Here is a 24,890-nt window from a genome sequence, read left to right on the forward strand (position 1 = left end):
AATTTTAAATCCAGATTCTTTAAATTTTTCAATTATTTATTTTTGTTTCCTATTTTTAAACCGCCCATCTCCCTCATAGATATAAAAACATGAGAGTGGATTTGTATCAGTGAGACAGTCATTTTCTTTTAAATACAAAATGATCAGAAAATGAACTTTTGAAGATGCTCTGGATCAGGGCTGTCAAACTGCTGGCCCACGGGCCAGTTGCATCATATGGAGGCTGCACCCACCCCAGCTCCAGCAATGCAAAAAAAATCGCAATACGTCACGACATGTGGCAAGTTTGACATCCATGCTCTGGATAGACCTTCTTTCCCCACTGCATCTTCTAATCTAAAATATGTATATTCAGTACTACCATGATAGATTTTGTCATTATTTAAACATCATTCTCTATTTGTAATAAATTTGATAATGTGTTAAATTCTCACTGAAAATAGAGCAAAATAAAATACAAGTAATCATGTAGAAATATTGCAGCTGAAACTGAGAGTAACAATAGATTAAAATAGAATTTCTCAGAGCACTGCCACTAATCTTTCTGGAACTGGATTAAAAAATATACACACAACAGCATATAAATTAAAAAAAATATTTAATGCTGCCAAAAATATAAAAAAATACAAGAATGGCAGTACAAAGATTTTGTAAATGTGATCTTACAACTCTCTATAGTTAATACAAGCATAAAACACGTAAGACAAATTCTCTTTTGCAAAGTCTCTTGCTGGTGATGTACTTCATTCCCTGTTTGTTTACGTTGTAAACAGATATTTATGAGGCCACTTGTGTATTGCTCAGACCTCATTTTTGTTTCCTGAAGAACAGTGATGTCCTGTTTTGCATGTCAATAGTGTGTTATTATAGCTGAAGAACATTCTCAAGTCTTGGCAATTTAGGCATCAGTCACTCTCGGCCTATAAACACACAATGTAAAAGAGTCACAAGTTCAGTACAGTCAGGAGTATAATTTTAAGGTTTTATAACTGCAATGTAAATATATCAGTTGTTTTAAATCAAAGATGAATTTATTAATGAGTGGATACTGCAGCTTGGATATATATGTATGTGTATGGGCATTTTGCTATAACAAAGTGTCCTTGAACTAAGTTATAAAATCACAAAAAATCTATTTTCCTATTGAATTGGTATAAGAAACAGTTCACTATCTGTTCCCTTTGGAATAAGCCACAAGTATACTTTTTAAAAAGTAGGCTATACAGTGGAAGTGTAGCAAATATCTTGACACTAGGTATCACATTTTAGAAAGAAAATCTAAACAAAAACTTGCTGAATGTTATATAACATTGAAGGGCAAGAAGCAATATAAGGAATCAATATAACCATTACTGTTATAGAACTGAAAGAAACTGAAAATAGGAAGGTATTTTTAAAATGCTTAATAATTGCAATTAAGTGAATCAATGTATTCATAAGAATGTATATTGATCAAGCGTGTTTTAAAAAATGTATTTATATTCATGAAAACACTACAACAATTATTTTTTGGAAACTGTTAGAATTAAAGTATCCAGCTGCATTATACTTTGTGCTTATGATTTGTGTGATGTGGATTAATGAACCTGAACAAAATAAGACAATATAATTCACTCTATAAAATGTAGCCAAATGCTTACCGGAGAGGGAGCTAGAACATTAAAGCTGAACAGAAAAATGCAGGGCTATAGTGCAGTAGAAGAATTCTTGTATCTTATCTTTGTAACCCCCAGGTATGAAAGATTTCCAAAATCTAGGAAAGTTGCTGCCAATCACACAGTACACAATGTAAAGCAAGTCTATATTATTTATTGGGGGTAGAAATAGAGCAGAATGCCTCAACTGATTATCTTTGTGTATAGATGTACACCTAAAACAAAGCCTTGAAACTGGTTAATCTCAGAGGGAACATTTACTGTGCTTTCATGTTTCCTATGTAATAGATAAGTATGTGTATATGTATGTAACGACAGTTTCGGATCAATGCATGAAAATATTTTTTAACAATTCTACCATACTTATGTTTCAGCATCATCCACAAATTTTACAAATGGCAGCATGAGTCATACTACAGCATAAAATGGAAGAGTTGATGCCAGATGTGAAGGAGTGTTCAGTTAAAATACATTGTTTATTATCTTTCCAATTATAAATTGTAGGCTAGGAAGGATGAAACAAATAGCAATTTTGTTTTCTAGTATTTCTATTTCTTTTATGCAGTAAAGGGCATGAGGAACTTGGCATTAAATATTTCAATATTTTCAAAACATGGGGTGCTATTTTTTTCAAGACTAGAATTTATAAGAAACATATATACTAACACTAGACTGTAAATTGTATTATTTAGCCATAAATAAATTATTGTTGGTTAAACCTAGAAGGTATCCTCACTGGCAACATGGTATTTTCCAGAATTTTCTGCTCATAAGATTTGGAGAAGATTTCCCAACAACTCTGAAGAGCTTGCAGGATATGAGAGCAAAAGATCCAGTTGTCCCAAACATATCAACTGCCTAACATATGTTGTGGCCCAGAATTTTGTATTTTCATATGGATCATGATGATCCATCTACTTTACAAAGTGATGTTTTGGAACATTTAAAGATGGATAAAAACTGTATTTCTATCAGGTCAGGTCAGTTTAATTATTTTAAGTATGAGATGGGGCTTATAAGATACTTGGATAAAGAGGGGTGCTATAAAGGATATGGATGCCAAAAGCTATGATAATAGTGTGTAAGATATGTGTGAAACATAATTGGTTACTCTTGTTCAAATGTTGTGATAAAATGGAGAGGATTATTCTTATATATAGCTTGTGCTGCAGCCCAGTGCCAGCAGCTTCATAAATTTTAATTTGCACCCTCTTTCCCTGTTAAATCTACATTATGGTTATTTGCTTCCATTTGTAATGCTTCTGATACGCCCTATAATTTTATTTTCTGAAATTACTATCAAATTGGCAATGTGCTGCCTATTCCAATTATAGACAAAGAAGCTATAGAAGAATATGACTCAAATCTGGTAAGACCCACAAAAATGTTTCACATTTAATGGAATGTTTAAGCTTTAAATACAAGCTATGGCTTCCAACAGCTGCAGTCTTAACAAAGCATTTCTTCCAAAGAGGCAGCTTGAGACACAAGATTTAACCTCCCAGTAGCCTTATAAAATTAAATATTTTCAAATAAAATAGTAGCTAAGCATAAATACATATATGCATCATCTTACAAGTAAAAATTGAGGAATAATTATTTGCTAACATTTAATTTCTGAAACAACAATTTATTAATCATTGCACTGGGGAATGGTCCAGAAAGTGAATTTCCAAGTCAATCTTGAAAAGTTTGTGGTAGATGCACCAATCACTCATTTCTATTGGATAAATTCATACAAATGTAGCTTTTAAAAATACAATTATTTACAAAATGATTATATAGTTATCAAATTTGCTTTACGTCTGCATAGTATAAATGGTTCATGGTACATTAATAGAGAAATGTAACTCTGCATTCAGAATAACACCACACGGTTTATTGCTTCTATCATGTATGTATGTCATCCTTCTGGTGACTTGGCCATTCAGGCTACTGAACTATCAATTTACATACCATATATATATATATAGTTGCTGAAAATGTGCATTAATTTATCTAACAAATGTATAATTTTAATTCAAGTGGCAATTTGGTTTCAGAAGTACCAGTATCGAAAAATCCTGAGACCAATTTATGATGATGTCAATCACTGGATGACAAAAGACTTCAATGGTGCAAGTTAAATTGCCCCGGCAAAGTAAAAACACATTTGTTTTATCAGATGTGGCAGAAATCTTGGATTCATTTATATTCACTTTAAATCCCACTAAATCATGGGATATAGGATTCATAGTAGATGCAAGACTGCTCACTTACTTACATGAGCATGTACTGGGAATACAATTTCCAGGAAGAATAAGCTATAACAAATACGACTGAACCAAATCCAATCTTAATAACAATAGGCTTCCAATATAACCACCTTTTTCTTTTTCTTTCAGATTCACTCAGCCTATGTTTCATCTGTTGCACCATCTGTGCTGTGTTAGCTTTTTTGTCTTCTCGCAGCCTTTTCCGTAAAGCCCTTAAAAAAAATAAAAACTTTAGTCAGCTCTATTTTGAGTTATTCCATGCATTCCTTAATTACAAAGCTGTATTGGTTAATACATGAAAAGCAATAGTGAGATAAACATTTTAATACTTGGTTTTAACAAATTAAATTGAAGGATGCCATTTTAATACTTTATCATTTGATAAAGTAGACCACAACCTACTTGATAAAATAGAAAAATGTGGGTTAGACAGCATCCCCACCAGTTGGATTTGTAGCTGGCTGACTGCCCATACTCGGCTTCTGGTCCTCAATGGAGCTGCATCTACATGGAGGGATGTGTGTAGAGGGGTGCCCCAGGGCTCTGTTCTGGGCCCAGTGCTCTTCAACATCTTCATCAATGATTTGGACGAGGTTATAGATGGGGAACTCATCAAATTTGCAGATGACATGAAGCTGGCAGGAATAGCCAACACTCCAGAAGATAGGCTTAAGATACAGAAAGATGTTGACAGATTTGAACATAGGGCACTATCTAACAAAATGAAATTCAATGGTGAAAAAAGTAAGGTTCTACATTTAGGCAAGAAAAAACAAATGCACAGATACAGAATACCTTGTTCAATAGTAGTAACTGTAAGAGGGATCTCGGAGTCCTAGTGGACAATCACTGAAATATAAGCCAGCAGTGTGCTGCAGCTGCCAAAAAAGCCAACACAGTGCTAAGTTGCATTAACAGAGAGATAGGATCAAGATCACTTTAATACCACTTTACAATGCTTGGTAAGGCCACACTTGGAATACTGCATCCAGTTTCGGTCACCATGATGTAAAAAAGATGAGACTCTAGAAAGAGTACAGAGAAGAGCAACAAAGATGATTAGGGGACTGGAGGCTAAAACAAAGAACGGTTGCTGGAATTGTGTATGTCTAATTTAACGAAGAGAAGGACGAGGGGGGACATGATAGCAGTGTTCCAATATCTCAGGGGCTGCCACAAAGAAGAGGGAGCCAATCTATTCTCCAAAGCACTTGAAGACAGGACAAGAAGCAACAGATGGAAACTAACCAAAGAGAGAAGCAACCTAGAACTAAGGAGAAATTTCCTGACAGTTAGAACAATTAATCAGTGGAACAACCTGCCTCCAGCAGTGGTGAATGCTCCAACATTGGAAGTTTTTAAGAAGAGACTGGACAACCATTTGTCTGAAATGGTATAGGATTTCCTGCCTGAGCAGGGAGTTGGACTAGAAGACCTGAAAGGTCCCTTCCAATTCTATTACTACTACTACTACTACTACTACTACTACTACTACTACTACTACTACTGGCAAGCTCCATTATGGACACATGTGATAACTATTGAGATACCTTTGGCTTAACACACGCCCCCGCTCTCCCTGGTGTCATGGTTAAATACGCAGATCATTAAGTGAGCATGGAGTGCTTCCTGGGTGGGGGAGGCCCTGGGAGATCACCCATTCAGCAGGGTCTATGAAGGAGGCAGACAAGTATAGCAAAAAAATTTCGCAAGTTCCATTATGGTTGTGGGTCAAGGACTACCTGTAATTAATGTTAATCCATCAATGTATGATACCACCAACCCTTAACTCAGCAGTACGTTTTTTGAGATGACATCTCTAGTATTTATAAGATCATGTTTAAAAACCAAACAAAAACGAATAAAAATTTCTTGTGCTAACAAAACTTGTCAGTGGATGTGTATTATTCTCTCACATCCTGTAAGTACATTCAGATGTCTGAAGATAAATTATCCATAGCAGAATTCTACTGGCAGGGAACTTTTGTTTCCTTCAGTGGCAAATGGATTCTCATACAAAGGATATTTTCATACTGCTTTTCAATGCTCGGTGCTACTCATAAAAATAATAAAATGTAATTGTTTCAAAATTGTTGGGACTATGAAGTACAGAATTATTAGCTGTCAGGTATCTCTGGGGCCTGGGAAAGAAAAATACTACCATTCTGTAGTACAGCTAAAAAAAAAAAAAAATCTACAAAATTCCAGGATAAATTATTTTATTAATTTAATTACTTTGTGTATGTAAAAAATGACAAAGTCTTGTCATCCGAAACATTAGATAAAATTAGTTTTTGTCCACCAGTCAGTTTTAATGATATTATAAAATTATTACTTACTTGTCATCATTCGTATCTGAATCATTTTGTATGGGAGAGATCAGATCAACATCTCCTGGCTCCTGTTCTTCTAAAAACATGCTATTTCCATTGTATTTTTCTGCAGTAGGTTTAGTTGGGTGAGGAGGCGAACATTCAGAACTTGGTGCTTGGTCTTCTTTTGAGAGTTCCTTCCAGCGATACTGAATAGGAAAAAAAAATGTCTTCACTAGTTGAATCTTAAAAGAACAGTATACAGGTAGTCCTTGCTTAACTACTTTAACTGGGGCCTGATTTCTGTTACTAAGTGAGTGGTTGTTAGGGGAAACATTACGTGACTGCACCACTTAATGGTGACAGTTCTAGTAGTTTTGATGCCGTCATTAGTAGTAGATAGTAAAGGTCAACTGAGATTGGTGGAATGTAGGGCAGCCAAATGGGCAGAGATGGGAAGGAGATAGGCACGGGAATCAAAGCACACATGCAATTGTGACAGTGGCTTAACTACCAAGCATCAGAATTTGTTTATGTCACTGAAAGAGTGTTGTGCTGGCTGTAACTTTGAGGACCGTCAGTAACTACCAGTACCATTGTAATTTTGAACTGTAACTGAACAAACGTTTAATAAGGGAGGACTACCCGTATTCTGCTTTCGTGAAATTTACTATGACCCATCCAGTGTGACTTAAAAAGCAGACAATGTATTTACCTGCATAGTGGAATCCCCCATTATATATTTTGCTCCTTCTATTACAGCCATGTATGAAAATCTTAGTTGATCAGGAGTCTGAATCAGTCCCATCCGATATTTTCTCATATTTAATAATATTTGCTTGATATCTACATGAAATGGGTCGTTTCTTTTTTCCATCTGGAAATGAAAAAAAAATACAGAGTTTTGGTGGCAAATTAACAGACTAGATCTCTTCAATTTTCATTTGATTTCAGTTTTAACCTGTCTCAAGATTTTTAAATTAATAATTTTAATTTCTGTGGCCTATTTGTACAATATCTAGGTAGGTAGCACTAGTTAAACATAACAATTAATGCAAGAATGAAACGGCGATTTCAGGTGAAGAGATCACAATGTACAAAATACTTGACTTCAATAGTGCATACATCTAGCATTCCAGTTTAACGTCTATGAAAGGAATTGGGTCTCCAAGGCTTTGTCGAAGGCAGATAAGGACTGACTCAAAATCACCTAGACCAGGGGTCTTCAACCTTGGCCACTTTAAGACTTGTGAACTTCAACTCCCAGAATTCCTCAGCCAGCAAAGCAAGTCTTAAAGTGGCCAAGGTTGAAGACCCCTGACCTAGACTAAGGGAGGCCTGGACCCTCTGAGTCTACTGATTTGAAAACCAACACTTTAATTACTACATCAAACTGCCTCTTTATTATGATAGTGAAAATGGAAACAATACCTCACTTTCTTGAAGCTGAGAAGACTGTTTTATAAATATACGAAGCTATAAGAGTTCTGCTATAATACACTATTTTCAAATCAGTGAAGAGAATAATGTGTACTTACAGTGTAATTTTTCAAGATGATAGGGACTTATAAGATAAAACCAAGATTACTATAGCTCTTTTTACTTTCCTGTAGAAATATGACTTTTATGTCTGCTTCAGCAACCTCTAGTTTGTTATAGTGATAGTTTTAGAGGTCTTCTGTTTCTTCATTTTCAGGAAAGACATCATTTATGAAACTGTCCAGCCATATCTCAACATGGAAATGATTTGAGCAATCTCAATTTAGGTCACACCTCAAGATGAAATATAACTTAATTCCATTTCCTTTTTCAAATATTATGGCACACTAGAACAGACTAATTTGTGGCCCTGATCTGGCAAATCATTTGGTTTTTGGGCAAGGAGTTTGAGCTAGTTCAATCCTGCTACAATTCATAGTTTCTTACAATTTCTTTCACATTATCTCAGAAAAATCTGTGAGTTTTCAGATAAGTAAACCTACCACAATAAGACAAGTGTCTACCAATGAAAATGTACCAGAGCGTCCAATTCCAGCACTACAATGAATGACTGCAGGTCCATGTTCGGAACTCAGAGATCCAGATTCTCTGACTTTAAACAAGAAGTTGAGGAATGAAGCTGGGGATTCAGGAACTCCAAAATCTGGCCATGTAGTATAGTGAAAATGTAGTATTACCCTGGATTCATCAGTCTAAAGAAAAAAAGAGCAATTTAGCAGGACACAATGTAGTCAACTAAAAGAACATGTATCAAATATGGTGGGGGAAAAGAAATAATTTCATGAAAAAGTCTAGATGGCCCAGAAAGTAAAATTCTGTGATGTTTCCTCACCTTGAAAAGCCTTCTGGAAAAAAAAAAAACACCAAGATAATTGGAGAAAAATTGATTGACCCAATTGATTAATATTCAACTACAAGGCAACACAAAAAATGAACTTATTTAGTAAAAGGAAGATTCAATTATGTATTTTCAGTGTAATTTCTTTTCTAGATACTTCAGAACTCTTGATTCCCTTTTGCCATATTCTAGACGTTATGGTATGAGACTTCCTCCCAGCAGCTCCATAAAAGATCTGGTTATTTAAATGAAGCATCTGAATAATAAACACTGAAAGAACACCACTAGCATCTAATCCTTTCTCTACCTGCTTTTTATCAGCCATTTTTCTGTGAACCAAGATGCAAGAGAAAGACTGGCAGAGCCAGGGGGACTGCTAAAAGAAGGATCAGCCTAAAATTACTAGTAGTTACAAATAAACTAAGTCCAACTTCCCCTTGACTGCCATTGACCCTTAACTAACTGTAACCTGGTGCTGATCATTAGTTGAGAAGGTTCTTGTGCATAGGCTTTTAAGCAATACAACAGTTAAATTGAACATTCACATGTGGACCTGGTCTTTTACACCTGACATAAGTACCGTATTTTCCGGTGTATAAGAGGACTCAGCGTATAAGACGACCCCCAACTTTGGAGAAGATTTGCATGGTTAGAAAGTCGTCTTATAAGCCGGAAAATATGATATTTTCCCGCGTATAAGACGACTCGGCATATAAGACGACCCCCGACTTTGGAGAAGATTTGCATGGTTTAGAAAGTCGTCTTATACGCCGGAAAATACTGTAGTGTTCACACTCCAACTGCTATTGAAAAGCTATGCAATTATGAATGATTTGAAAATATTCTACTGAACTGAAATTTGTCAAAATAAAATTAAATTAGTGGTAACATAATAATATGAAACTATTTTGGTATGGTAAGCACAATTTTAATGCTAACTTACATCAATACATTCTAGCTGGAGTTGTCGTACTGTGTAATATGATTTGACATCTTCAGATTTTAGCCTCACACAAAATCCTGTTTCTCTGAATAACATGGGTTCCTCTTGTTTTGTTGGCCAGTACTGCGCACACTTCACCTACATTGTAAAATAAGAATACTGCAATTTGTCATACACATTTGACATGCATACATTCATTTACAGTTTTTATAACTTATTTTGCATATTGAAAACAAATTTAGCATCATCTAGGCTTATTCACAAAAATAATCTTCCAACCTCTATTAGATTCTAGATATCAAAATAAATAGTCCTGCATTTCAATTAAAAATTGTAAATCCACAATTTTTGATTGGCAGCTATATAAATCTTTTAAATAAATAGCATACTATATTTACTTGGATCCATTTTCTTCTAATGTAACTGGATTAAGTTGCAGTCAGATTTCATATTTGGTTATGTCTGTCTACTAGCAGAATGTATACCACTGGTATATATTAAATTCTTATTCTCTTTTCTATACATCAGTTCCAAAGGATTGGGAACCCTGTCAAATACAATTAACTAATTTTAACTAAAATAAAAAAGGACCACTTACCGAATTTTTCTCAACAGTTCTATTAAGCATGACAATTGCTTTGGTCTTTTGTTGCCATATCATTAGCCAGAAATGGCAACATGTGTTAGGAAGTGGACCCTATACAAGAGAAAGAAACACCACATAAACTTAGAACTAAATCTTTCCTGAAAAAGTCCGATTATGGAAAAAACTTTATTTCCCACTTTTCCTATTTTTAGGCAGTGAACATGTCCAACATACCTTCCCCCTCCTACTTTCCTTACAACAATCCTGTGAAGTAAGTAGGGCTGAGAGAGTGTGACTAGCCCCAAATCATCTGGCTGGCTTTCATGGCTAAGGTGGAACTTGAACTCATAGTCTCCTGCTTTCTAGTCTGCTGCCTTAACCACTAGGCCAGATTGGCTCTCCAGTTCTTAATATAATACTGATCATTTGAAGAAGTAATTCTGCACAGTACACATTGAAATGTGGCCTATGCGTGATCATTCTAAGCAGAAAAAACCCTTAGACTATCAGATTTTGATAGTGGATTGGATTAAAATGCTACTGCCATAAAAAGATAGGCAATGATTACTAAAGGTACTAGCAAATTCAGAAGAACTAGCAAAAATATTGTCCTACTTATTTCTATTAGCAGGAAATAATTCTGAAATTGGTAATTTAAATTTCGATCCAAATAAATTATAAATACATTTAAATTACAACTCTCAACGTATCTCAGATTTGTTCATTCTAGTTTAGCTGCTAAGAATTGCACTTGAATTTTAGATGGAATATTTGCATATTTATTTTATTTTTAATAATACCTTTTATCTTTCTATCTGCAACAAATATTCAACCAACCAACTTGCCATTTCCTGGATTTATCTGGATTCCCCTCTGCCCTCTTTTTCAATGACCTGTATTATATACTTATCTAATGTAATGACTGACATGTTACATATTTTCATAAGACTAGTAATTTCACATTTGAGAAACTTTCAAATATCTACTAGACCTAGGCATTTTACAGTTCTTGGGGCCATATCCGACCCTTTGGCTGTCCTTTTCCGACCTGTGTGAGGTCAATCCAAACTTAGAAATTAAATATAATTAAATGTATGCTATGCATTCAATACAATTGCATTGCTTTTATTTTGAAGGAGACGTTTAAAAATTTTTTATGTATGTGTATGTGTGTGTGCCTATGCACCTTGACAGCCCTATTGCTAGGTTCTCCACAATAACACTAGTGGCCTCTTGGGAAAATTAATTGATCTAGATTTAGTAACTTTTAGTTATCAGCCTCTCTGTATTATATTGAATGTTACTTAAGCCATCACCGAAAGCTTCATTTCTTCATAAATTTGATTTTACTTCAGAAAATTATTTCACCTTTCATTCACCATAGTTTATAAAGAACAGATCAAATTATTACATTCTTGTTTCCTTTTTCTTAATTCCAAAGCTGCACTAATATGACAACAAAATCCTAAATTATATTAACTCAAACATTACTACTATACCCAAATTGGGGAAATCTACATTAAAGTTGAGAGAAAGTTTGATATAGTCATTAATAGCTTCAGACTGGGAACCAGGTTACTGTGATTTCTAGTCCTGCCTTGGAGAATGCACCAGCTGGGTGAGCTTGGGCCAGTAATTTTCTCTCAGCCTTAGGAAGGACACAGTGACAAAGCACTTCCAAAAGTGTTGCCAGGGAAACTTCATGGACTCACCACGTAGGCACCAACAGAAAAGAGTTAATTAAGAAACAGCTAAGTAAATCAGAAAAATAGAGAAGTCAAAGGAATCAACGTTAGGCCCTGACTATTAGAAGAGAATATCTAACATAATATAATCAAATTTTATATTACTTAAAATCTAATAATTACCTGTGTTAATATATAAGTTCTTTGAGCTTCTTCATTAATCACCAAGCTGGCATTGATATAATCATTGTCAGTATTCTGTAGTATTACACGACTGTGATCATCTTGAAAAAATATAATCAAAAAAACATTAAGTTTCATATTATGAGCAATGTTATTAGTCAAGAAACTGTACTTTGAGAATGACCATCTGGTCAATAAAATGCTTCTATCAGAACAATATATAGTGAATAAGTTATTCTCTTTCAGGTTTGTTTGGAAAGAAAAAAAATACAATACTTCAGCATAATACCATAGCATGGATCCCAATTTATTTTATAACCCTTACACTATAACTTGCAGTATACATTTAATAAAATTAAATATTCTAATATGAAAATTAAAATGATTGTACCATTAAATGTTTTCTCCCTTTCACAATATTTCTGGAAAGAAATGAAAGCAATTTTAAAGGGACAAAGTACTATAATACAAAAATTCTAGAGCAGACATATCAAACTTGCGATGTCACATGACATCGCCCAACGTATCGGGACAGTTTTGCCATTGCCGGCAATGGGGTGGGCACGGCTTCCAGATGACGCACCCAGCCTGCGGGATGGCAGTTTGACACCCTTGCTCTTGAGTAATCTACAAATGAAGAAACAGCATAAGGCTTCTGTTGTGATTCTCAGAAACAAGTAAAATTTTTAGTGATATTATTGTTAAATTGCTTCAACTTCTCTAGGGGCTATGTATAAGTACGCTTTACTATCTCCACTTGGATTTCAGGATACAAATTTGTTTCTAGATCCTTATATGTACCTAAATAATGCATCACATTCTGTATTATTTTTATAAATCCCCAGGTCTGCCGAAACTGAAAATCAAATATTTTCTTCCTGATATATAGTTATTGAGTGGGCTCAACTTACTATATAACTTTGGTTAGTTAGTCATATTTTAGCCCACGGGTTGGCAACCTGTGGCTTCGGAGCCACACGTGGCTCTTTGAGCCTTCTCCGGTGGCTCCCAGCCTCCTCTGCCATTTGCAGAGAGAGAGAGAGAGACAGAGACAGACAGAGGCGCTTCCTCCCTCCCTCTCTCTCTCTCTCCCTTTCTTTCTGTGTGTGCGTGTGTAAAAGAGAGTGGCCCCATGTAGTTCTCCGACGAACTGACAAGCTTATTGGGTGGGGCTCTTGCCTTTGCTGCATCTCTGCAGGAAGTAGGAAGGGCAGGAGAGAGCCAGCCCAATAAGAATGTGTGTCAGCTTGTTGGAGAACAGCTTGAAGCCAGCTTGCCAGGTGAGCAGAAGATCAGAGAGAGGGAGAAGGGGGGAGAGGGGAAGGGAGAGAGGGAGAGGAAAGAGAGGGAGGGAGGGAGGGGAGGGAGGGAGAGAGAGAGAGAGAGAGAGAGAGAGAGAACTCATGTACAGCAGCCTCTATTTCTTTTTAATTAAACTCTTCAATCAAGCTTCTCCCCTCGCGCACACACACATTTTGCGGCTCCCAGTGTTTTCTCTGAGTGTTTAAGGTTGCAGACCCCTGTTTTAGCCCATTGTTTGACTACTGTGGACTTAGTATTTCACATACATCCAGAAAATCCGACCGAGTGTACTATTGTTAAGTTGTTCATGAGAATACTGCCTGCAATTTTTTTAACCTACATATTATGGTAGGTTAAGACATAATTACAAAATGAATTCAGTGAACTGAATGAAAATCTGAATTTCATCTTTTTCCATTTTATTCCACTAGGTAAAATCTAAATCCATCAGCATTTATATTGCCCTTCAAGGAAATAGTTCAATTTATAATTTGATTATTTTTAGCAATTATATTTAAGTTGTCCAGCTTTGTAACACTCATTACATTTAAAGAGATTTTGGTTTGCATAAAGCTGCCCTATGGTTTTAGCATATGTACATTCTAAAACAGGAATTTTTAAGCTCACAAATCACATTTAATGCAATATCATAATCTCACTTCTTTCTTGTTAATTGATCATCTCAAGATGTATGCTTCTCACAAATGTCAGAAGAAAATATGTCAGAAGAAAATACCATGTTGATAAACATTTTTATCTACCTATTCAATAGACATGTCAAACACAAGGCCCAGGGGCTGGATGCAGCCCGCAAAGTGGTTTCATGTGGCCCGCGAAGCCATCCTGGAAACAGTGAGGGAACGGCCCCCGCTGCCTTGGCCCTGGCCGGCTGGGAGCCAATGTACAATTTTGTGGTGGCCATCTTGGCACTTGTCCCGGTGGACCATGCCTTGGCACTTGCCCCGGTCCCACCTCCTTCTGACAGAGACCCTCAGATCTGTTCCACTCCTGCCCAGGCCCCCCACAGGCACCCTTGACGCGAATGATGTAGAACTGGCCACGCTCACCCAGTAGGCCACACCTACTCCATCCACACTCACCCAGTAGGCTGCACCCACTCTGGCGACACCCACCCGGCCCCCCAAGGGCAACCGCAATGTTGATGCGGCTCTCAGTGAAATTGAGTTTGATACCCCTGCTATACAAAATTATTATTATTTTTTTTTAAAATCAATTCAGGATGGTAGCTTTAGCATTCTACTGACATAAAAAAACAAATTCCAGCAACTGAAGAATTAGGTCCAAGTTCCAAATAATTATTTGCAAGTCCAGATTAATTATTGTATAAAATATTTTTTTTGTTTCTTAATCTGTGGCAGAGACAAAGTCTGCCTTAAAATATACTAAGACTTAGCTCATAACAGATTAAAAATGAATCAAGATATATTAAATTTTATGCTCAGGCTGTGCATAGTTCTTTTAAGAGTGTAAAATCATTTCATTTGGATTTCTAGCTTAGTACCCATGAACTGACGCTATTACAAATTAAAAAAATTAAGAGCATATATAAATATAAATAAAATATGATATATAGTTCAAAATAAAGAACCAAGGACATAACTCTAGCCTTCTTATCACTGGTTTAATTCTTAATCTGATTTTATATAGTTTTAAATGTATCAGCATTTATACTTCACAATACAGAAATATGCTTAAAAAGGTCACTTTTGAGTGTTTTAGATAGCTACTTTATCAAGTGTTTCAAAGACACTGCCCTTTTCCTTCACTGCAGACAGTAGACATAAACACAAGTTTTATCCCTATGTCAAAACTATATGCATAGAAATATTGAAAACATGTTATGTCTAGTTAGTGAAATCAATAAAGATAATCTATTCCAGTGAGGATATGATATCTTCAGAATACATTAAAATAATATGCAAACTTTAAATAGTATTTCCTTCAAGTTCAACTGTTTCGACCTGAATGACTAAGTTTCTTGTTTAGTATCTCAATTTATTGGAACTCAAATGCTTCTACTAAACAGAAACCAAAGCTTTTGTAAATACTAGATAACATTTGCCAACAGGAAAAACTTAAGACCTTATTATAGTAAATCACGGATACTGGTACTAATGTTCTCGGAAATATGATGTCAGCAAGTATAGTTTTAACCACTGAATCACCAAGAAGTTCCTGTTTGATTTCATATAACACAGAATTGCTTCATTCCTATGTTGTGCTCTATCAATGTCAATGAACAAAATTCCTCTATCTTGTCAATCTGCAGTTCTACATACACAAAACCCCATAGAGATAATGAAGAAAGAGATACCAACACAACTATCCAGTGAAAGAGAAAGGGCCCTTCTCTTTAAAACAGAGTATTTTTTTCAACAGTTCCTGTAACTCAAAATATTCAAGAACTTTTTGTTTTTCTCAAATACGGAAAACCAATCTTTTTCAGAAAGTGTATTCCCGATAAAGCTTGGGATCCCTTTGTTTAGGAAATTAATACTGAACAAAAGAAAAAAACTGATTCAGGAACTCCTTCTGACCAATGACTAACACTTCAGCCAGGTGATTATGGGAAACCTGCTATATTGATTTGACTATTGCTTAATCCATATCTTTGCTAAGTTTTTTTTTGGGGGGGGGGAGAAACTTAGTCTAGTTTTTAAATAATCAAATATAGAAAAAATTATGTTTTCAGAAGTTTACCTCAAATAGAATAGCTCCAATCCTTTGTCTCAGTGGGACAACCTCAGATTTGGGATTGGGTGGCATATAAATAAAATAAATAAATAAATAAATAAATAAATAAAGATTGGTATCACCTACAATCCTCATTTAGAAACTAAATAATATAACAGAAAATATCCACAGGATTTTTTTTTTTAAATTACATGTGAGAATCCAAAAAGGGACAGAAAAGCATGGGACAGAAAAATGGTAAGATCACAAAAAATAAAATAAAATAAATAAATAAATTGCAAGTAGCCTCGAATTCTAGAGATTGTATTAAGAATACTAAAACTGAGGTTCTCCTTGCCTTCAAAATGGGAAGTAAGTGGGTCTGGGGAACTACAGATCAGTCAGTCTGATACTGATAGCAGTATCAGTCAGTCTGATACTAAAATCTTTTAGAGCATTTTATAATGGGATCAACCCATAAACAGCTAGACAGCAATGCATTAATTACTAGAAGTCACCATGGATGAATATGTGAGACTAATTTCATCTCACTTTTTGATTAGCTTAGTAGATTGTGGAAATGCTGTAGATAGAATACCTCTTGATTCCAGCAAAGAATTCAATGGAAGTACAGGTAGTCCTCAACTTACGACCACAATTGAGCCCAACATTTCTGTTGTTAAGTGTATTGTGTCCCATTTTACAATCTTTTTTGCCTTAGTTGTTAAGTGAATCACTGCAGTTGATAAGTTAGTAAGCTGGCTGTTAAGAGAAACTGACTTCCCCATTGATTTTGCTTGTCAGAAGGTCGTAAAAGGGGATCACATCATCTTGGGACAGAGCAATGGTCATAAATATGAACCAATTGCTAAGCATTTGAATTTTGACTACATGATCATGGCAATGTTGCAATTGTTGTAACTGTGAAAAAACGGTAATAAATAACTTTTTTCAGTGCTGTTGTAACTTTGAACAGTCACTAAGCGAACTGTTATAAGTCAAGGACTACCTGTATTCCCAAGCAATCTAAAAAGCAAGCCTGTCATGTGTGGGCTGCATAGCACGGCAACAAAATGTATTGCTAACTCAAAAATCATCTCCCAAGAGTGTTCATCAATAGTTTCTTCTTCAAAGTGGAGAGAGATATTAAGTGGTTAGAGGTAAATCCTGAATCCTGTATCGTTTCAACATTTTGTGGGTAAATATTCCTTAAATTTGCAGATAAAAATGCAAAAATTTAAGAACAGAATTCAAAATTATCTTAATGTGTTAAGGGAAATGGACTGACAACACAGAAATGGACTGAAACAGACAAGTAACTGTCAGAAAAAAGTAAGAGCAGTTCATAAGCGGAACCAATTACCTGGAGACTTGGTCTCTTTAAATAGAGACTGAACAATTATCTGTTGGGGATTGCACAGAACAAGAAGTTGGACTCAAGGGGCCAAATAACTCCTTCTGTCCTTTGATTCTATGTAAACATTTGTATCTACCTCTTCTAATACCTCCATATCACTAACAGTGGCCAACTGTTTAAAAAAAATAGAACGGTAATTCCAAAAGAAATTGAAAATACATCAAAATGAGAGTGATAAAGCTCAAGTAAAACATTGGAAAAGTCTTGCACTTTCCAAGCTTGTTCAATTCTTTAAAATTAGTTACTTTAACTCCATTCAAATATCATTACACTCACAAATACAAAACGCTTAGAATAGAATCAATCATACCTCACAACACAGTTCTGTTTGTTCGCTTTAAAGAAGATGCTAAGAAGCAAAGGGGGCAGAGAATGTATCCCCCTTTCTTATTACAACACTCTAAAGGCAAGTTCTGGTAGTGTTAGTTGTATACAAAAGATACAGATACAATAAAAAATGGTAAAATCATTCAAATATCTGGGGGAATAATTTTGGATTTATTTCAAAAATTAATTTAAAATTATCATATTTCATTATATGATCACAGAATGCAGCAACCTCTTTGTTGAGTCTGATCAGCTTCAGAAAACAATACTGCTTAGAAGTCTTATGTTCAGTCACACTACTTTGAGTTCCAGAGAGATAAAATGAAACAAAACTTTTAAGGAAAAAATATTCAAGCCTTTAGCAGCACATACTTAAATATTTACGTTATTTATTTATGCTATTTAAATTTGTAATACCAGACCAATGTCTATTCAATGTGCAAGGCTTCACTGAAATATTAATGAAAATGTAGCAGATTATAAATAGTGTCTCTTTGCCATATATTAAGATAAATTATAGCATGGTTGTCCAACCTTTTGGCTTGCTTGGGCTGCATTGAGTGAAGAGAAGTTGTCTTGGGCTACATATAAAATATATAATACAGTTATATGTATTATGTATATACATAACAAACTTCCTTTATTTTATTTTTTTAATTATTTAATGGGGCCGCATTACAAGCTGTCCAGGGCCACGTGCGGCCTGTGAATTGCAGGTTGGACACACATGAATTACAGTAAATGAAATCTTACTTACAAGGGCTAACATCTCTATATCTGTTCCGATTTCGGTTTTCTGCAGACTTTGCCACTTTATGAGGATAATCACTGGATTGATGTCGGATATCCTTGAAAAAATAGCAATAGTTAACAAATCTTGTCCGAAAATATAAGATTTTGTGAAAATAAAAAGGTATTAAACAAATCAGTCGTTCTTTAAAAGCCACTATATAGAATGAGGTGGCTGGATGGAGTCACTGAAGCAGTAGGCGTGAGCTTAAATGGACTGCAGAAGATGGTAGAGGACAGGAAGGCCTGGAGGAATATTGTCCATGGGGTTGCGATGGGTCGGACACGACTTTGCAACTAACAACAACATTTGATGAAGTTATTTAATCTTTCATTTTTCATAGATTGAAAACTCAAGCACGACTTATCATGTATGGCAGTGATGGCGAACCTTTTAGAGACTGAGTGCCCAAAAACTGGCCCCGCCCATGCTCCACCCCCTATCCCACCCACACCCCGCCTGCCCGCAGGGACATTCACCGCCTCCTGGGCCCACCACAGATTGCCCAAGCAGGCCAGCAGCGCCATTGTAACCTCATACACTAACTATTCCTGTATATCATAGGGGCCTCTTATCAGTATAAGAATGATTTTGTTAACCAACTCAATAGCTTTACATAGAAACTGATCCATAAATTAAGCACACTGAGAGGTTGCCACAGTACACCCATCCAAAACTAATCAATCATATTTTAATTGAGTAAATTTGGGGCAAATATATATTTTGTCATAATTATCACTGTCAATACATCAACCAGCCATACGTAGATGTATAACAGTATTTAGTATACTTATAATTCTGTATGGGAAAAACAAATGTTATTTTCCTTCTGTAGATTAAAGTTGTTTTCTCAAGTACAATTCTTGGCAACTGCCTGGGCAAATCCCTAGAGGTTTTTTTGGCAAGATTTTTCTTAAGTGATTTGCTATTGCCACATTCTTGTGGCTGAGAGAAAGCAACTAGTCCAAGGTCAGCCAGCTGGCTTTGTGCCTAAAGTGGGACTAGAACTCATAGTATCCCAGTTTTTAGGCTGATGCCTTAATCAAATTGGTTCAAACTAGAATTTAAGTTTAACCAAAGTGGGCATAGGAGAAGAAAAACTATGCTAGGTGTAAAATTAGTATTTATAACATTACATATATTTTATCCATCCACATTGAATGTGAAGCAAATTTAACTAGTATGATTAATCTGTGGTTGAACTGTTGTGCAAACCTAGCCAAATGAAGACATGCTTAAACAAGCTCAGCTAATGATTTGGTTTCACACTGTCCATTTTATTAATAGAAAAGCTTCTTCCATTCACAGAAGATCCTATACCCATTTCCTGTTGTATCACCTCGTCTCTTGCTATAGATGGTCCCCCTGAATGCTCAGCTATAAACTCATTGTAAGGATGGAATTACAAGCGAAATACCCTATTTCTCATCCTTTGTAATGAGCAGAACTGCATTCAACTCACTGTTAATATACTGTATATGGCTTTAAAAGAATTCAGAGAAGTATAAAAATTATATCATTGAATGAATATTCATAATAGTAACTAAAAATGAAATGGTGAGATAATATGCTGCTAATCACTAAAGACAGAAAATTACTCTTAGTTATCTATATTTGATTTCAGTTAGAACACCATGCAGATAATTCTTTGAGACAGTACAGAACTTGGAATCTTTTGTTCTGACCTAGCAAGGCAACCCTTACCTTAGGAAAAATTAAATAATTATAGCAGAAAGCTTGAACAACAGATATAAAATCAACACTTGGCTATTCATATAGAGCAGTGGTTCTCAACCTGTGGGTCGGGACCCCATTTGGGGTTGAACAACCATTTCATGGGGGTCGCCAAACAACGCAGTCCGCCATTTCCCCCCCCCCCTTTTCCTTAGCTGTGTTACTCCCTTTTATTCTATTGGCTTTTGAAAGCCAATAGAATATATTCTGTTGAATAGAGTCTAATTCTATTGGCTTTCAAAAGCCAATAGGAATTGTCCAGGCTGTCTCTGCCCTGCTGAGCCCGCCAAAAGTCCCATTCTGCAAACGGTGCTGCACCAGTTGAGTAGTCCTCGACTTACGACCGGTTGAGTAGTCCTCGACTTACGACCGGTTGGGGGGGGGGGTCACGGCATTAAAAAGGTTGAGAACCACTGATATAGAGAAATGTTGATTTAAGAATCAAACCAGAGTGAGAAAAACAACTTGATTTTTCCTATCAGGATAACAATTTAGTCTTAATATTTTCTAAGGCATATGGAAAATAGTACCAGCAAGTATGTAATTTTTGCTAATCATACTTGACATCTGATTTATAGACTGTGTTTGTATGATAGATACACTGAGTCACAAGCTAGCCCCCATAGTTTAAACTAGTATGAATGAATCCAGCTTGTTTATGCTAGTATGTTACATTAAAAATTGAATGGGCTAAAACATAGTACAGTTAATTATAGGGGAGCATATGCAAATACAGACACTGATTCTCAATAGAGTTTGACAATTTCAATCAGATTCCAAAAAGTTCCAACTTCAAAACCATGCTTAACTAAACTTCTTAACATTCAATAGCTTAGTTAAGTAAAATTGCTAATACAAGATTTCATGAAACCCAATTAAAAAGCACTTTATTTACCACTGAAAAATAGCTAATTACAAATAGGATTGCTAAGTTACTTAAAATCATACTATACTGAGTATACAAATATGCAGGATTGCATGCATGGCAGTCACATTTTTATTATGCTTGCACAATTGTGGTATTTCAAAAATTGCAAACTGCAGCCATTTTAGGAACATTTTTTTTTACCAATTCAGCTGCTGTCAGACCTTTGGTTAAAACAGACAACACCTAAATCTTTTTTTTTTTTTTAAAAAAGAACCCATAAAAATGGTGTGCTTCAAGTACTAGCATTGAGATTTATCTCTAAAACTGAATCAAATTTCAGTTTGAAGTTTCAGTTCCTATCAGTTTGTGGCTAAGCATCTGGTGATGTAAAGCCCCAGGGAGGAGCAAAACTCAGCAATAAAAATTCATCACATTAATTGTGAAACTAGAAAGTTACACAATGGGACTCTGTTAAAAATAGGGTAAGCTATATTTTTACTGTATCCAAAAGGTGCCAGTAACCTTGAGCATAAAAGGTTTACTGTATACCCAAGTCAATAAAAACCTCTTGATTAAGGCATTAAATAATTCAAATGACATCCACTTGATTCTCCTAATGGTTAGCTTAAACAGAATTTCCTAGAATCTTTTGCTATTTTATATCAAAAACTCAGATTGAATTATGATTAGTCACCATTAGTACTATTTCTGATGGGGTTCACTTTAATATTACCATCAAACAAATTACCTATCACAGTTCTGACTGGAAGATATCAATTAATCTTTTCTGATTTGTATTTGCAATCTTCGAACAGAGATAGGTAATACTCAGTTGTCATTTAGAGCTATAACTTCACAACCTCCAGCTGGCATGTCCAACTGTCAAGAACAGGTAAACTATAATCCAGAGTAACTAGTATCGGTATATAACATGCTGCCAATTCTACTTGTACAGATTCTTGAAGACCATGGAGAACTTTTCTATTTGTTAAAAGTATTATACCTTTAATATTAATTACTTTTCCCCAATTATGGGTGCAATGTAAGCAATAAGATTAGAAAGTGGTCATTCAACTAGAACATGAATACTTACAAACTATGGATAATTATCCTATGTAAGAGCAACCACAATGAGTACCCTTTAAGATGCCCAAAAACATATAGACATAAATACAATATAGATGTCTCTTTGGAAATGTTTAGGCAGCTCAGCTACTCAATTGTAAATATATTCTTTTTTAATACTATTCCACCAGTTCATTCCTATTCAGTTTTGGGGGGATATCCTTGTCATTAACCTTGTTCAGACATGAAGATTCAGTATTTGTATGCTTAACATTTAGGGTCATGCTTGCATAGTGCACAAAGTCCTATGCAAAAAAGACAGGGAAGTTTTTTTATTCCTTTTTTTAAAAAAATAATTGTAGTGTGCTGTTAAATCTATTTAACTGTTAAATCTAACAACTAACTCTAGCATCAATTATTCTTGTGAAGACATAAAGCCTGTTCTTATTAGTGTTAAACAGGCATAACATTGGCTGCAAGAAGATATTGTAATGCCTGGTTTCATATCTAACTTCGGTGATAAGGCTGCCATACAAGCTTGGGAAAGTTGTTATTTCGACATTTTGTGTCCATTCAATGAGATCTAAGTGAAATCTACAAGGCAACGCATATGCTGTTTTTGAACATCCTAATGTTATAAGAAGCAACTTTACAGTGAGATGTTTCCCGTTTTAAACAAACCCATTCCATGCTAACCAACAGTCCCCTTCCCGTAAACTAGGATTAAGGTTGACCAAAGCATCAGGAAAGCGATCAAGGCAGTTTGCTCTAAGCTGGGTAACTCAACACTGAGACAAAACACAATTCAAACTTATGTCTATCGCATCACACCAGGATCGCTCGCAGCTGCCCCTCAAAAGCAACAGTAACCTTTTCTTAAATAGACCATTCCACGTTAAGATATTCTGTTTACGAGTTAAATTCGGGAGCCCAAGAAGCTGGTCTCCTGGAGTCCAGCAAGACAGCGTGACAACCACGTGGGAATAAATCAGCCAGAGCAGCTCAGCTCCGGGCTTTGCGAAACTTCCTCGCCGACTGACGCCTTTTCTCTCCCCGCCCTTGCCAGCCGCTTAAGCTGGCCACGGAACCCGCGTAGTTAGAAACCCCTCGCCCGCTTCCCTTTCGGCCCTCAGAGTCTCGCGCTTCTCCTCGCGGCTCCCTCCCGAAATTCACGACATGCGCACTCCTTTTCCCGAGGTTCTGCGCGTAGCTGAGGGTGCCCGTCGGGGCCCGGCGATCCTCTTTCTCATCTTCCGCTTGAAGCGGCCTCCGGGTTCCTAAACTTTCCCTTTCCCCCGGCGCCCCACCCTTCACTCACCAAGTAACGGGGCTGCCAGTCATTAGCATCGTCGATCTCCTGAAACTCCTGTTCTATCGTGGCGATGACGGACATAATGGCGGCGAGATCCAGAAGGTTGGAGGAGAGCCGCTGGAAATCGGCAACTTCATCACCTACCTCCCGCTGCTGACAGGGCGAGGACGGCGAGCCCGCCCCCTCTGCCGCTCGCGTTACCTTCAACGAGCACTCAGCGGCGCCTCTTGAGCGGACGCATGCGCGTTGATCGCCCAATGGATTAGAGCTAAACTCCGCCCATTGTCGGAGAGGAGGGGGGGAAAGAGAATGCGTACCTGGGCTTGGGTCATTGGTCGCTTTATGTGGGGAAATTCCCGGAGTAGGTTGACTTTGGGGTTGGGTTTTTTGCGTCGATCTAAGCCATGATTTAATTGTGGTTTATTGAAGCCCAAGTTAGCTAGGTTCAAGCTACATCATTCGCATACAATGACAGAGTTTGCGAATTATAAATACAATTCGGACAAATGAATTGTGTGAACGCAAATATAGTGGCTTTGTAAACGTTGGTTTATGGCTTAATACAGTGTTTCCCAAACTTGACAATTTTAAGGCATGTGGACTTCAACTCCCAGAATTGAATTGCTGGCTGTGGAATTCTGGGAGTTGAAGTCCACATGTCTTTAAATTGTCAAGTTTGGGAAACACTGGCTTAATATGTTGAATGAGCGCATGACTTAAGCAACATCTTTTATTGAATCCTTATAAGGCTTTTTGGCTGCCTTTTCTAGACACCAACAGGCCTAGCAACTGAATCTGATAGTATACATTTAAAACTTAAGTCTGATGGTGGGTGAATAATTTTTTGCTTCTGCTTTGCAAACTATAGTTTTACATTGTTTGTAAACTGTTTTGTATGCCATTGAGTTACTTCTGAAGCTTGATGAAATGAACCAATTTTGTCAGGCTTATCTGTCAACTGTATTGTAGGTTCATATTTGTTTCCTTAGCGTTTTTTGACTCCCTTTCATTTTTCTAAATATCAAGATCTTGTGCAATGACACTTTCCTTTGCATTATGTGTCCAAAATTTTAAAGTTTTAGTTCTCAATAGTGCTTCCAGTGAGTAATGTGGCTTTACTTCATGTAAGACCGCATTGCTTGGTCTTCTTGTATTCTTAATGCTAGTAATTTTTTCAACAAATTTTTTCAGCGCCACATTCAAAGATATATTTTCTTTCACTGTTCTGAAGAGTCAGCTTTCACAGACATATATGAGAAAACCATATTGTCGTTATAATGTCTCTTTCAGATCTCCCAAAATACCAATGTTTAGTCATCTTTCCCCTCTGACCACATCCAGTTTTTATGGATTCATAGTTTTGACATTCTATGTATCAATCATATATTCATGCAGTATCAACTTTTTTTTGCCCCAGGCATATC

The 24,890-nt window shown here is 36.1% G+C and overlaps 1 protein-coding gene and 1 long non-coding RNA gene across 4 annotated transcripts; one reads left to right on the forward strand and one right to left on the reverse strand.

The window, feature by feature from the left end:
- Window positions 1–18: 18 nt before the first annotated feature.
- PTPN2 (protein tyrosine phosphatase non-receptor type 2) lies at window positions 19–23,703 on the reverse strand. Of its 3 annotated transcripts, none has more exons than XM_039339268.1 (10): window positions 23,473–23,703; window positions 18,455–18,545; window positions 11,958–12,058; window positions 10,102–10,200; window positions 9,504–9,641; window positions 8,205–8,414; window positions 6,938–7,099; window positions 6,250–6,431; window positions 3,919–4,122; window positions 19–920 (listed from the first exon to the last, which is right to left on the reverse strand). In XM_039339268.1, exons 1-10 carry the CDS (start codon window positions 23,545–23,547, stop codon window positions 899–901), a joined length of 1,284 nt encoding a protein of 427 aa, XP_039195202.1. In that variant the 5' UTR covers window positions 23,548–23,703; the 3' UTR covers window positions 19–898. The 3 variants fall into 3 exon arrangements, with proteins under 3 accessions (XP_039195202.1, XP_039195203.1, XP_039195204.1); XM_039339269.1 differs by having other exon boundaries at window positions 4,021–4,122; window positions 23,473–23,699; XM_039339270.1 differs by lacking the exons at window positions 19–920; window positions 3,919–4,122 and adding an exon at window positions 4,730–4,788 and having other exon boundaries at window positions 23,473–23,702.
- LOC120306292 lies at window positions 927–4,154 on the forward strand. Its single transcript, XR_005556228.1, has 2 exons — window positions 927–2,630; window positions 4,040–4,154. It is a non-coding gene; the product is annotated as an uncharacterized LOC120306292 (long non-coding RNA).
- Window positions 23,704–24,890: the final 1,187 nt, after the last annotated feature.

This window comes from Crotalus tigris, unplaced genomic scaffold (genome assembly GCF_016545835.1).
Source record: "Crotalus tigris isolate CLP2741 ecotype Arizona unplaced genomic scaffold, ASM1654583v1 scf7180000017731.4096049, whole genome shotgun sequence".
Lineage (NCBI taxonomy): Eukaryota > Metazoa > Chordata > Lepidosauria > Squamata > Viperidae > Crotalus > Crotalus tigris.